The sequence below is a fragment of the Mustelus asterias genome, chromosome 28, assembly GCF_964213995.1.
Source record: "Mustelus asterias chromosome 28, sMusAst1.hap1.1, whole genome shotgun sequence".
In the NCBI taxonomy this organism is placed as follows: domain Eukaryota; kingdom Metazoa; phylum Chordata; class Chondrichthyes; order Carcharhiniformes; family Triakidae; genus Mustelus; species Mustelus asterias.
The window spans coordinates 9,852,142-9,864,469 of NC_135828.1; the positions used below are offsets into that span (position 1 = coordinate 9,852,142).

The following is a 12,328-nucleotide window of genomic DNA, read 5'->3' on the forward strand; positions in this document are numbered from 1 at the left end:
TAGGTTAGGTGGATTGGCCATGCTAAGTTGCCTCTTAGTGTCCAAAGATATGTGGGTTAGGTGGATTGGCCATGCTAAGTTGCCTCTTAGCGTCCAAAGATATGTAGGTTAGGTGGATTGGCCATGCTAAATTGCCCCTTAGCATCCAACAATATGTAGGTTAGGTGGATTGGCCATGGTAAGTTGCCCCTTAGCGTCCAAAGATACGTAGGTTAGGTGGATTGGCCATGGTTAATGCGCAGGGTTGCAGGGATAGGGTGAGGGAGTGGGTCTGGGTAAGATGCTCTGTCAGGGAGTTGGTACAGACTCAATGGGCTGAATGGCCTCTTCCGCATTGTGTGGATTCTATTCTATGAAACGGGACAGCAATATTTTCATAGAAAACATTAAACAGGAGGGGTGGTCAGTGGCTTCAAAGCACTGTAGTCAAGACTCGGAACTGGCTGACAAAAATGGCCTTTTTTTTACCTCCCTTTTCTCTCCCTCTGTCTCTCCACCACCCCCCTCCCCGTCACCCCAGTCCTACTGCAACTTGCTCTCTGGGCTCACATGCTGTCAATAAGGGAACAATATCTGAACAACAGTCATTTTTCGTGAATGGAGGATGATGGGGAGCTAATTTCTGACTCAACACCCAATAGCAACATCCCCACACACAGTTGATCCGATCCCATTTCTGGTTCGTTGCATGGGGTCTTCGCAAAGTTGCTTGATCAGCTTGATAATGTCAATGTGAGGCAGCACAGTGGGTTAGCACTGCTGCCTCACTGCACCAGGGACCCGGGTTCGATTCCTGGCTCGGGTCACTGTCTGTGTGGAGTCTGCACGTTCTCCCTCCGGGTGCTCCGGTTTCCTCCCACAGTCCGAAAGATGTGCAGGTTAGGCGCATTGGCCATGCTAAATTCTCCCTCAGTGTACCCGAACAGGCGCCGGAGTGTGGCGACTAGGGGATTTTCACAGTAAATTCACTGCAGTGTTAATATAAGTCTACTTGTGACAAATAAATAAAATTTTACTTTCACTTTACAACCATAGTTTCTGGATTGGTGGACGCTAAGAGGCAACTTAGCATGGCCAATCCACCGAACCTACATACCTTTGGATGCTAAGAGGCAACTTAGCATGGCCAATCCACCTAACCTACATACCTTTGGATGCTAAGAGACAACTTAGCATGGCCAATCCACCTAACCTACATACCTTTGGATGCTAAGAGGCAACTTAGCATGGCCAATCCACCTAACCTACATACCTTTGGATGCTAAGAGGCAACTTAGCATGGCCAATCCACCTAACCTACATACCTTTGGATGCTAAGAGACAACTTAGCATGGCCAATCCACCTAACCTACATACCTTTGGATGCTAAGAGACAACTTAGCATGGCCAATCCACCTAACCTACATACCTTTGGATGCTAAGAGGCAACTTAGCATGGCCAATCCACCTAACCTACATATCTTTGGACGCTAAGAGGCAACGGAGCATGACCAATCCACCTAACCTACATATCTTTGGATGCTAAGAGGCAAGTTAGCATGGCCAATCCACCTAACCTACATATCTTTGGACGCTAAGAGGCAACTTAGCATGGCCAATCCACCTAACCTACATACCTTTGACAGTCATTTGCTCTTCCTGCCATTAAACTCCGTCCCAGCCGAGTTTTACCCGGGCCGCGCACTGGTTTGCCTGCGCCAGTGGTCAGGTTCTTTCGTGGCCAACAAGTTGACTTGAACCCGGGGCCTTCCAGATCAGAGGCAGGGAGCTCCCCCACTGAGCCACTCCTGCTCCATACGCACAAAAATCAACACACATTGGATTGCAATTCTGCTTTTACCCAAATCACTTTCTGGGTGCACTTGGAGAATCGTAGCGTTTGGATGTTTGAGTACAAGTTAACAAGAGAAGAGTCTCTGGATTCTGTCTTGAGTTTGACGCTGGAGGGCTAAGTGGGTAATAAGCGGGATAAATATTCCATTTCCCCAGCACCATCTTCCAACTGATCAGGAACGCAGGCACAGAAATCCAATGAGAATGCTCAATCTCACTCTGTTTGCTGCATAGCCACCGGTGGATTCCTACCATAAAATAACAATCCTCTCATCCATCTTGGCCCAGTGTAATAATCTTCCTGTTGGCTGTTGCTTGAAAGAGTGCTTGGTTTCTCAGAGTGTATTTGTGGAAGTGAGACTGGAGTGGAGGAAATGTGGTGTGGCTACAGCGTAACCTGTGGGAGATCTGAGGACGGAACTGGACTTTAAAACGGCTCCTTATTGTATCAATCTTCGTGCCTTCTCATAGAATCCCCACAGTGCCAAAGAGGCCATTCAGCCCATCAAGTCTGACCAACTCTGATATTATTTTACCCAGGTACTCTCCCCTACCCTATCCCCATAACCCCACACATTTTACCATGGCTAATCCATCTAACCTACATCTTTAGGCACTAAGAGGCAAATTAGCATAGCCAATCCCCCTAAGGGGCAATTTAGCATGGCCAATCCCCCTAACCTACACATCTTTAAACACTAAGGGGCAAATTAGCATAGCCAATCCCCCTAAGGGGCAATTTAGCATAGCCAATCCCCCGAAGGGGCAAATTAGCATAGCCAATCCCCCTAAAGGGAAAATTAGCATAGCCAATCCCCCTAAGGGGCAAATTAGCATAGCCAATCCCCCTAAGGGGCAATTTAACATGGCCAATCTACCTAATCTGCACACCTGTGGGAGGAAACCAAAGCACCCGGATGGAACCCACACAGATACAGGGGAAAGTGCAAATTCCACACAGAGAGTCACCTGAGGCCGGAATCAAACCTGGGTCCCTGGAGCTGTGAGGCAGCAGTGCTTACCACTGTGCCACCCACTGACTGAGGGGCACAGAAGGTGCTGGATTCTAACGATACCGTCTATGACACACTTCCGATGCGAGAAGGATAATTCCTAGCAATTAATAATCGGAGAGGTCTGCATTGCTGCAAGGAGATTTGCCTGCAACACTTGGCAGAGGTCATGGAGCTCGATGCAGCAATGTGAGGTCGTGGGTTCAATTTCCCCTCCCCCATAACCATTTCGGAAAATTAATTCAAGAGCTGTGGTATTGTGTGGACAAGTGCCAGGGAAAAACCCAATGGCTCTGTAAGTGACCAGATTGTTGCAGCAGTTCAAAGATTGTTCTTTGTGGGAGGGAAGGGAATATTTTGGTCTGCCCTACATATGGCTTCAGTCACGCACTGAGTGGTCAACTTAATGTCCTCTGAAGCCAATCGTTTGACTGTCAGGAACAACAACTGGCATTTATGTAGCACTTTTACCATGGGTTAAAAGGACCCAAGCCGCTTATGAAACATAGGAATTAGGCACAAGCGTAGGCAATTCAGCCCTTCGAGCCCCTGCTCTGCCATTCTATATGATCATTGCTTATCTCCATCTCATCCTAGTTCCACTTCCCTGTCTTTTCTCCATTGCCCTTTATCCCACTTTGATCAAATATTTATCTATCTCTTTCTTGAATTCATTGATTGATTCTGCACTCCGGGGCAGTGAGTTCCATAGATCCACAACCCTCGGTGAGAAGTAGCTTCTCCATATCTCTGTCTTGAACCTCCCCCCTCTTACTCTACAACTGTGACCTCTTGTCCTAGACCGTTCTAGAAGGGGGAACATTTGGTTAAGATTGACTTTATCAATCCATTGAGTATCTTATATACTTATGATCTGACATAACTTGACAGGGGCAGCATGGTGGCAACAGTGGTTAGCACTGCTGCCTCACAGCGCCAGGGACCCAGGTTCAATTCTAGCCTCGGGTCACTGTATGTGTGGAGTTTGCACATTCTCCCCGTGTCTGCATGGGTTTCCTCCGGGTGCTCCGGTTTCCTCCCACAGTCCAAAGATGTGCGGTTTAGGTTGATTGGCCATGCTAAATTGCCCCTTAGCGTCAGGGGAATTTGTAGGGTGGATAAGTGGGGCTGCGGGGATAGGGCCTGGGTGGGATTGTGGTCGGTGCAGACTCGATGGGCCGAATGGCCTCCTTCTGCACTGTAGGGATTCTATGATACTGAGTTACAAAAAGAGAGAGCAAGACAAAAGCTTAGTTCACATAGTCGGTTTTAAGGAACAACTCGAGAGAGAAGTTGGGAGAGTGGTGGTTTAGGAAAGGAATTCCAGAGCTTAACAAGACTGAGGTAGCTGCCAATGACGGAACGATGAAAATCAGTGATGCAGAAGAGTCCAGAATTGGGAGAGTGCAAAGGTCTCAGAGGATTGTCGGGCTGGAGGAGATTACAGATAGAGGGAGCCTCGATGGACCCTGAACGTAAGGATGGGAGGGGATGGTGCAAATGCGGCCCTGATAACATCCCGACGTCAAACAGGGAAGCACAATAAATGCAGCAAGCTGAACGCTGCCAGGGGGCAGTGGAGACACAGGAGCTTGTTTCTCGGAACGTGTCCACGTCCTTTGTGATAAGAGAGAAAATGAAGAGAGATTCTGCTGATCTAGATACGGGCAAAACGAGGCTCTTGCAGCATTGGTTGGCTTGGATCCCCAACATGAAAGCAACAAAGAGGATTTCAGTGACAAAAATGTCGCGAAACAACAGCAACGTAAAGCACTCAGTAACATGTAATGAAATGTATGTGAATATTTTTTTCTGGGAAACACAGAATGTACTGCTTCTAAAGCAGTTTGACGCAAAATATGAAACCCTTTGCATTAACCCACTCGCATTTTATTTGCGAGAATCGAATGTGGCAAGTTATTTAATTTAGTTTTATTTTTGGTTTAAAAAAAAAACCTGCCAGGATGGTAACACGCTTAACATTCAGTTGCTTGATTTCTAAGGCTTTGAGATCACTCTTCAGAATACCAACTACCTCACTTAAAATGGATTAACTGGTCCTGCTAAAATGGCAGGAAAAGAACTGTCTTAAAAAGTGTATTAAACATTTGTAAGCTAAAGTGCCAGGGTGTAATTTTAATACTTTATATTTATTCAGAACTTTTAACTGAAACACTCTAAAGCAAATCTGAAAAGAACTATTTTTAAAACTTTGCTTGATGTTATTAACCGCACTAAGTATTTGCTCAGCGTTTTTGAGAGTATCCACTCCATTGTATAGCTTGGGGAATAGAAAACTATATTCCTAACATTCTTATAAAGCTTTTCATTTGCATCTGCCCTTAAGGATTCATCAGTACAAACCATCCTCCTGTGGGGACGCTGCTCTGTAAATTTATCTGCTAACAGGGCGGCACGGTGGCACAATGGTTAGCACTACTGCCTCACAGCGCCAGGGACCTGGGTTCGATTCCGGCCTCGGGTCACTGTCTGTGTGGAGTTTGCACGTTCTTCCAGTGTCTGCGTGGATTTCCTCCGGGAGCTCCGCTTTCCTCCCACACTCCAAAGTTGTGCAGGTTAGGTTGATTGGCCCCGAGTGCCAGGGGGATTAGGAGGGTAAATACATGCGGTTATGGGGCCTGGGTGGGATTGTTGTCGGTGCAGGCTCGATGGGCCGAATGACCCCTTTCTACACTCTAGGGATTTTACTGGTACTATTGTTGATCAACCAATAGGAAAGCAGAGGCAGGGCAGGGACAAACTTCCAGCCCCATCCTCTATTTTTATTCATCACAGGATGTGGGTGTCACTGTTAAGGCCGTATTTATTCCCATCCCTAATTGCCCTCGAGATGATGTGGGTGAGCCACCATCTTGAACTGCCGCAATCCATCTGTTGCGGGTTCTCCACATAGTACAGCTCTCCCGCAGCGCTCTTGGGAAGGTGCACAGAAGGGAATTCCAGGATTTTGATCCTATGAACAATGAAGGAATGATAACGTAGTTCCAAGTGGGGCTGGTGCGTGGCTTGGTGGGAACTTTCAGGTGGTGGTATTTCCACGCGCCTCCTCTGCACCCTCTCCACTGCAATCACATCCTTCCTATAATGTGGCAACTGGAACTACACACAGTGCTCCAGCTGTGGCCTCACCAAAGTTCTACACAACTCCATCATGACTTCCCTGCTTTTGTAATCTACACCCCGATTGATAAAGGCAAGTGTCCCAAATGCCTTTTTCACCACCCTGCTAACAAGCCCTTCCGCTTTCAGAGATCTGTGGACAAACACGCCAAGGTCCCTTTGTTCCACAGAACTTCCTAGTGTCCTATCATTCATTGAGGACTTTGTCAAATTACTCCTTCCAAAGTGTATCACCTCACACTTTTCAGGGTTAAATTCCATCTGCCACTCATCTGCCCATTTGACCATTCTGTCTATATCTTCTTGTAGCCTCACTGTTAACCACCCGTCCAATCTTTGTGTCATCTGCACATTGACAGAGTTTGCTCTGCATCGAACCAATGTGCATTATGCTCGATTAGAAACATTGGAACAGGAATTGGCCATTTAGTACCTTGTGCCTATTCCAACTATCAGTTTGATCTAATTCCATTTCCCTGTCTTTGCCCCATATCCCTTAATACCCATTAATTAATGAAAATCCATTAATCTCAGGTTTCAAATGAATCGATCGGGTTTCGATTGCTGTTTGTGGAGGAGGGTTTGAAACTTCGCCCAAGGTGCTTCCAAGTTTTCCTCCTGCAAGGTCTAACTCCAAAGTTTTGATCATATGTGTCCTAGTTTGGGACATCCCAACTGGCAGAAATAATTTCTCCCCATCAACCCAGTCTGTTCCCCTGAATATCCTGAAAACTTCATCAAATCACCCCTTCACCAGGGAATTCAAGCCTTGTTTGTTTCATCTCGACTGGTCGCGAAACCCTTCAAATCCATGTTTCATTCTGGTGAACCAATACTGCACCTTACCCTCACCACCTCACACCCCTCCACCCTCGCTCCCCTCCTCCACCCTCGACCCCCCCTCCACCCTCGACCCCTCACCTCCCCTCCACCCTCGCCTCCCCTCCACCCTCGCCCCCCCCCACCGTCGCCTCCCCTCCACCGTCGCCGCCCCCACCGTCGCCTCCCCTCCACCCTCGCTCCCCCCTCGCTCCCCGCCTCCACCCTCGCTCCCCGCCTCCACCCTCGCTCCCCGCCTCCACCCTCGCTCCCCGCCTCCACCCCCCCTCCACCCTCGACCCCCCCTCCACCCTCGCCCCCCCTCCACCCTCGCCCCCCCCTCCACCCTCGCCTCCCCTCCACCCTCGCCTCCCCTCCACCCTCGCCTCCCCTCCACCCTCGCCTCCCCTCCACCCTCGCCTCCCCTCCACCCTCGCCTCCCCTCCACCCTCGCCTCCCCCACCCTCGCCTCCCCTCCACCCTCGCCCCCCACCGTCGCCTCCCCTCCACCCTTGCCGCCCCCACCGTCGCCTCCCCTCCACCCTCGCCCCCCCCACCCTCGCCCCCCCTCCATCCTCGCCCCCCCTCCACCCTCGCCCCCCCCTCACCCCTCCACCCTCGCCCACCCCCACCCTCGCCCCTCCACCCTCGCCCCCCATCTCCCCACACCACCTCATCACCTCGCCCCCAATCACCTCGCCCCCCCAACTCCATCAACATCACTTCTTCCCATCTGCCCAACCCTACCTCCCCCGCCCATCACCTCCCCCCCCGACCGCCGCCCCCCCCACTCCCCCACAGCTTTGTACAACTAAAGAATGACTTTACCCCCTTGTGTTCCACTCCTCCGGATACAGTGACCTACATCCCATGAGCCTCTTTAGTGTTTATTTTCAGTTCCTGGTTGTGACAGTTAATGGTCGATGTACCGAGAGTCCATTTGGACCTCCACCCGTTCTCGCTTTTCACCATTTAGAGAGAGTGTTTTATCTGATTATTTTTCTATGCCCCAGGGTGGGCAACTTCACATTCGCACGGATGCCTATTGCGCAGGCGAGATGGATTTAATCTCTTTCGGACTGGCAGTCTAGGGGCTGTCCGAGTGAGATCATTGGGCCACCATTGAATTAAGGTCTTATTTGACTAAATGTAGGGCAGCTTTTAAAACTTATCTCCTTAATGGGACTAATCTGCAGATGTTTTTGTTTCTGCGTTGTATAATCCATTGTGCGGTTTTTACACTATTATTATAGTCTTAATTATACTTGACGCGAAGGATGCACAATTATCCGAACCGTCATTTGTACTCGAACAGTGTTCCATCATCCTACTAACTAATAACCAATTCTGAAAGCACTGAGCATAATTACAAAGTGAATGCCTATTAAAGGTCATCGAGGGAGGTGGGGGTGATTGCGTTCTCTTTGAAACCAGAGTAAGTTTAAGCCCCTTGATATACGTATCAACAATGCTTCATTGAAAAGGGCAAATCACATTTGGCACGCCTCTGGATCGACCCTTACAAATCCCCGTCGAATAACGTCACGGTTCACGAATTCACACTGCCACAATCGCTAAAGCTCTGCGTGCAATTCCGGCCTGTCGTTCCCAAAAAGTAAAGACCTTCGCATGAATCAGGAACGGGCGGGGAAGGGCGACGGAGGACGCATTCCGCCCTGAAAGGACGTCTGGCTGGTAAAGACAGGGCTGATTGCAACTCTTGGATCCACAGCATAGCTAAAATCAGGATGAGGCAGTGCAGCTATCAATCAGCAAGACCACCCAATTTCAACATGCAACCACTTATCACGAGGGGGGGAACAATGACCCAGACAACTCCGCCACATACAATGAGGTCCAGCCATCTTGCTTTGCAAGGCCGACTCCATCTTGAGTCTTTCCTCCATCGCGTTCGCCAACAACCACAGGGTTTTGGGCAGGGTGAAAACACCCGGAGGAAAATGGCGCACACGCAACGCACACGCAGCGCACATGCAGCGCACATGCAACGCAACGCCTCAAACCTACCTTGACTCCATCTGTTTTCTTATTCAGTAAATTTTTTGCTGCTGTAAAACCAAATGAAACAAAGAGAAACAACGTGAGCGCTTTGTCGCCTGACCGATTCGCTTCTGCGAAGGTGAGCGCAATTTCCGACAAATCCGACCATCGTTCCGGTCGGCGCACACACACACACAAAAAAAACACACAACATTTCGGGAGAATTTAACAGCTTTCTAACGGCTGAGGACGGGGAAACGGTCAGCGCCAGAGAGCAAACCACAATTGAAGGGGGCAAGTTCAAACATTTTTTAGTTAGAGGATGGAAATTACCGCCTCGTTCTTACCTTTCATGAATTACACAATGAAAAAAAAGGGGGAGAGATATAGAGGAGAAAGAATGATGTTTGAATTTCAATATTTAGCAATTAGTTCTTTTGATTTTCAAGGCATTTTCATTCCAAAATGCAGTGGTCTTGTATTAAGTGGTGGGAATAGCATGAGGCAGGTCCATAGGAACCACTAAGGCAGGTACAATCATGGCCTTATCAATTTTCGTCTGAAATTAGCCTGGCCTTGTCTCTTGAGCGGACTGCTCCGTCCTGCGGCGAATCTGTGACCAGATACAATATAGGGCAAAGGTGGATGACAGAAAATAGGGGATAGGCAAAGAGAGAGTCCCCAGAGAGGAACTAAATTTGAAACCCAAATTGACAAATTGCCACCAACAAAGGGAAAATTAGACGGACACACGAGGAGGAACAGAGCTCTTTACTGGAGATCTGAATGGGGAGGAGGAGAGGTGGGCGTACCACTTTTAAGAATGCTTCCTAAGGGCCTGCCGTAAAGAACAAGACTTCTGAGCGGGGATCAACATGCTCGTTTTTTCTCTCTCCGCCATTACATTCCACAATCCAGATGGAGTGGATCTATGAGTGAAATGTCTCCACATGGGTGGGTATGAATGGCAGCTACCGTCCTGATGTACATCACACGCTGCAGCGAAGGAGTCCTTTTAGCAAAGGGCGCCCGCATGATGAAACGTGTTAGGCAGGCAACCAATCCTCATGCATGCACAGAAAGTGAAGGGAAGCATTAGTTCAATGAGATGGGGAGAGCGCATACTTAAGTCAATGCGGTAAATGGGAAGTGTGGAAATGAGGTGACGTACGCTTCTTCCAATGGTTATAAAACACACTCTGGAACACAAATCGTATTCACCCAGTTTCTCCCAAGTGAAGAGTGTGTTGGGTTTATTCCTCCCTGCCCCAAAACACTTTTCAAGTTACTAATAATGGACTAATACTTTCCTCCTGTCCTATTCTCCTCCTCCCTCAGGCACCATTGCCCCAAAGAGGGCATTGGCGACCAAGAACTTCCACTGGACCGGTCCATGGTTATGCTTGGCAAAGTATCGCAGTGGTTTGCCATTGCATAGAATCCTACAATGCCAGAAGGAGGCCATTCAGCCCATCAAGTCTACACCGACAGCAATCCCATCCAGGCCCTACCCCATAACCCCATGCATCTACCCTCGCCCTGACACTAAGCGGGCAATTTAGCACAGCCAATCCACCTAACCCACACATCTTTGGACTGAGAGAGGAAACCGGAGCACCCGGAGGAAACGCACGCAGACAACTGGGAGAACGTGCAAACTCCACACAGAGAGTGACCCAAGCCGGGAATCAAACCCGGGTCCCTGGCGCTGTGAGGCAGCAGTGCTAACCACTGTGCCACCGTGCCGTTGCGTTCTGCAGTGTGGCTGACTAGAAGACTCTTCCTCCTCTTACCGGTTGACACCAGGTCCATTGGAGGGACCTGTCCCCTGGGTATGCGGAAAACAACAACACAAGTGGGAGTTGGGGAAACCTAGTTTAAGCATATTAGCAGCAACGTGGTATCCTCAAGTACTTCCGATGTTGGTATCCTACAAGTGTCATCCTTTAGCAATGGCACAACAGTTGCCCGGGGAAGCCAAACACTTCACACATACTTCGATACATGTGGTAGAACCTCCACTGTTTGAAAAGTCCTATGAAAGAGTGTACGGTAGGGGAGAAATGACTGGGACAGTGGTATGGGCTGCAGTTGGGAACCTGGAAATGCCCAAGGATCTGGAACCAGAGCTCAAAGCAAAATGATTCCAAATAGATGATGGGCATTCTTTCCATTTACTGCGACGCTTTAGCTCCCACCGCACGCTGGAACTTTTTAAAAAAGATGACTTGGGTGAAATTTTCAGAAGCTGCTACATTGGAGCACACTTAGCTTTTTATAATCACCTTAATTCTTTTTTTGCCTAAGGAGTTTTTTTTCTAAGGATTAGATTTGTCCTTTTTCCACCTTCTGAAATGCATGTCCAGACTTGTTGATGTCTTGCTGCACCTGTACAGGGCATTGGTGAGGCCGCAGCTGGAATACTGTGTGCAGTATTGGTCCCCTTATTTGTGGAAGGATATATTGGCCTTGGAGGGAGTGCAGAGAAGGTTCACCAGGTTGATACCAGAGATGAGGGGTGTTGATTATGAGGAGAGACTGAGCAGATTGGGTTTGTACTCGTTGGAATTTAGAAGGCTGAGGGGGGATCTTATGGAGACCTATAAGATAATGAAGGGGCTGGATAGGGTAGAGGTGGAGAGATTCTTTCCACTTCGAAAGGAAGCTAGAACTAGAGGGCACAGCCTCAAAATAAAGGGGGGTCAGTTTAGGACAGAGTTGAGGAGGAACTTCTTCTCTCAGAGGGTGGTGAATCTCTGGAATTCTCTGCCCACTGAAGTGGTGGAGGCTACCTCGTTGAATATGTTTAAATCACGGATAGATGGATTCCTGATCGGTAAGGGAATTAGGGGTTATGGGGATCAGGCGGGTAAGTGGAACTGATCCACTTCAGATCAGCCATGATCTTATTGAATGGCGGGGCAGGCTTGAGGGGCTAGATGGCCTACTCCTGCTCCTATTTCTTATGTTCTTATGTTCCCACCTTCAAAAGCAAGTGTAAGACTTGTCTTTGTGACCTTGTCTCTCCTGATTGGTACCTCTAGTTTAAAGTTTATTTTATTATTAGTGTCACAAGTAAGGCTTACATTAACACTGCAATGAAGTTATTGTGAAAATCCCCTAGTTGCCACACTCCGGTGCCTGTTCGGGTACACGGAGAGAGAATTTAGCATGGCCAATGCTCCCTAACCAGCACGTCTTTCAGACTGTGGGAGGAAACCGGAGCACCCGGAGGAAACCCACGCAGCCACGGGGAGAATGTGTAGACTCCGCACAGACAGTGACCCAAGCCAGGAATCGAACCCGGGTGCCTGGCGCTGTGAGGCAGCAGTGTTAACCACTGTGCCACCGTGCCGCTCTTGGGATAGGAACGTAGGAATTAAGAGCAGAAGTAGGTAAATTCAGCCCTTAGAGCCTGTTCCGCCAGAATCAATCAGATCATAGCTGATCTCTCCCTGGTCTCAAATCCACCTCCCCACCTGTTCCCCATATCCCTTTAACCCGTTTTTAAAAATCAGTCA

General features: G+C 48.8%; 1 protein-coding gene across 6 annotated transcripts in view; it reads right to left on the reverse strand.

Moving 5' to 3' along the window:
* LOC144480213 (calcium/calmodulin-dependent protein kinase type II subunit gamma-like) overlaps window positions 1-12,328 on the reverse strand; it is a 463,856-nt gene that overhangs the window by 93,400 nt on the left and 358,128 nt on the right. For all 6 annotated transcript variants that reach the window (XM_078199435.1, XM_078199441.1, XM_078199439.1 and 3 more), the window contains one exon: window positions 8,835-8,875. In XM_078199435.1, coding sequence (XP_078055561.1) covers window positions 8,835-8,875 — 41 coding nt within the window. The remainder of the gene's footprint in view (window positions 1-8,834; window positions 8,876-12,328) is intronic.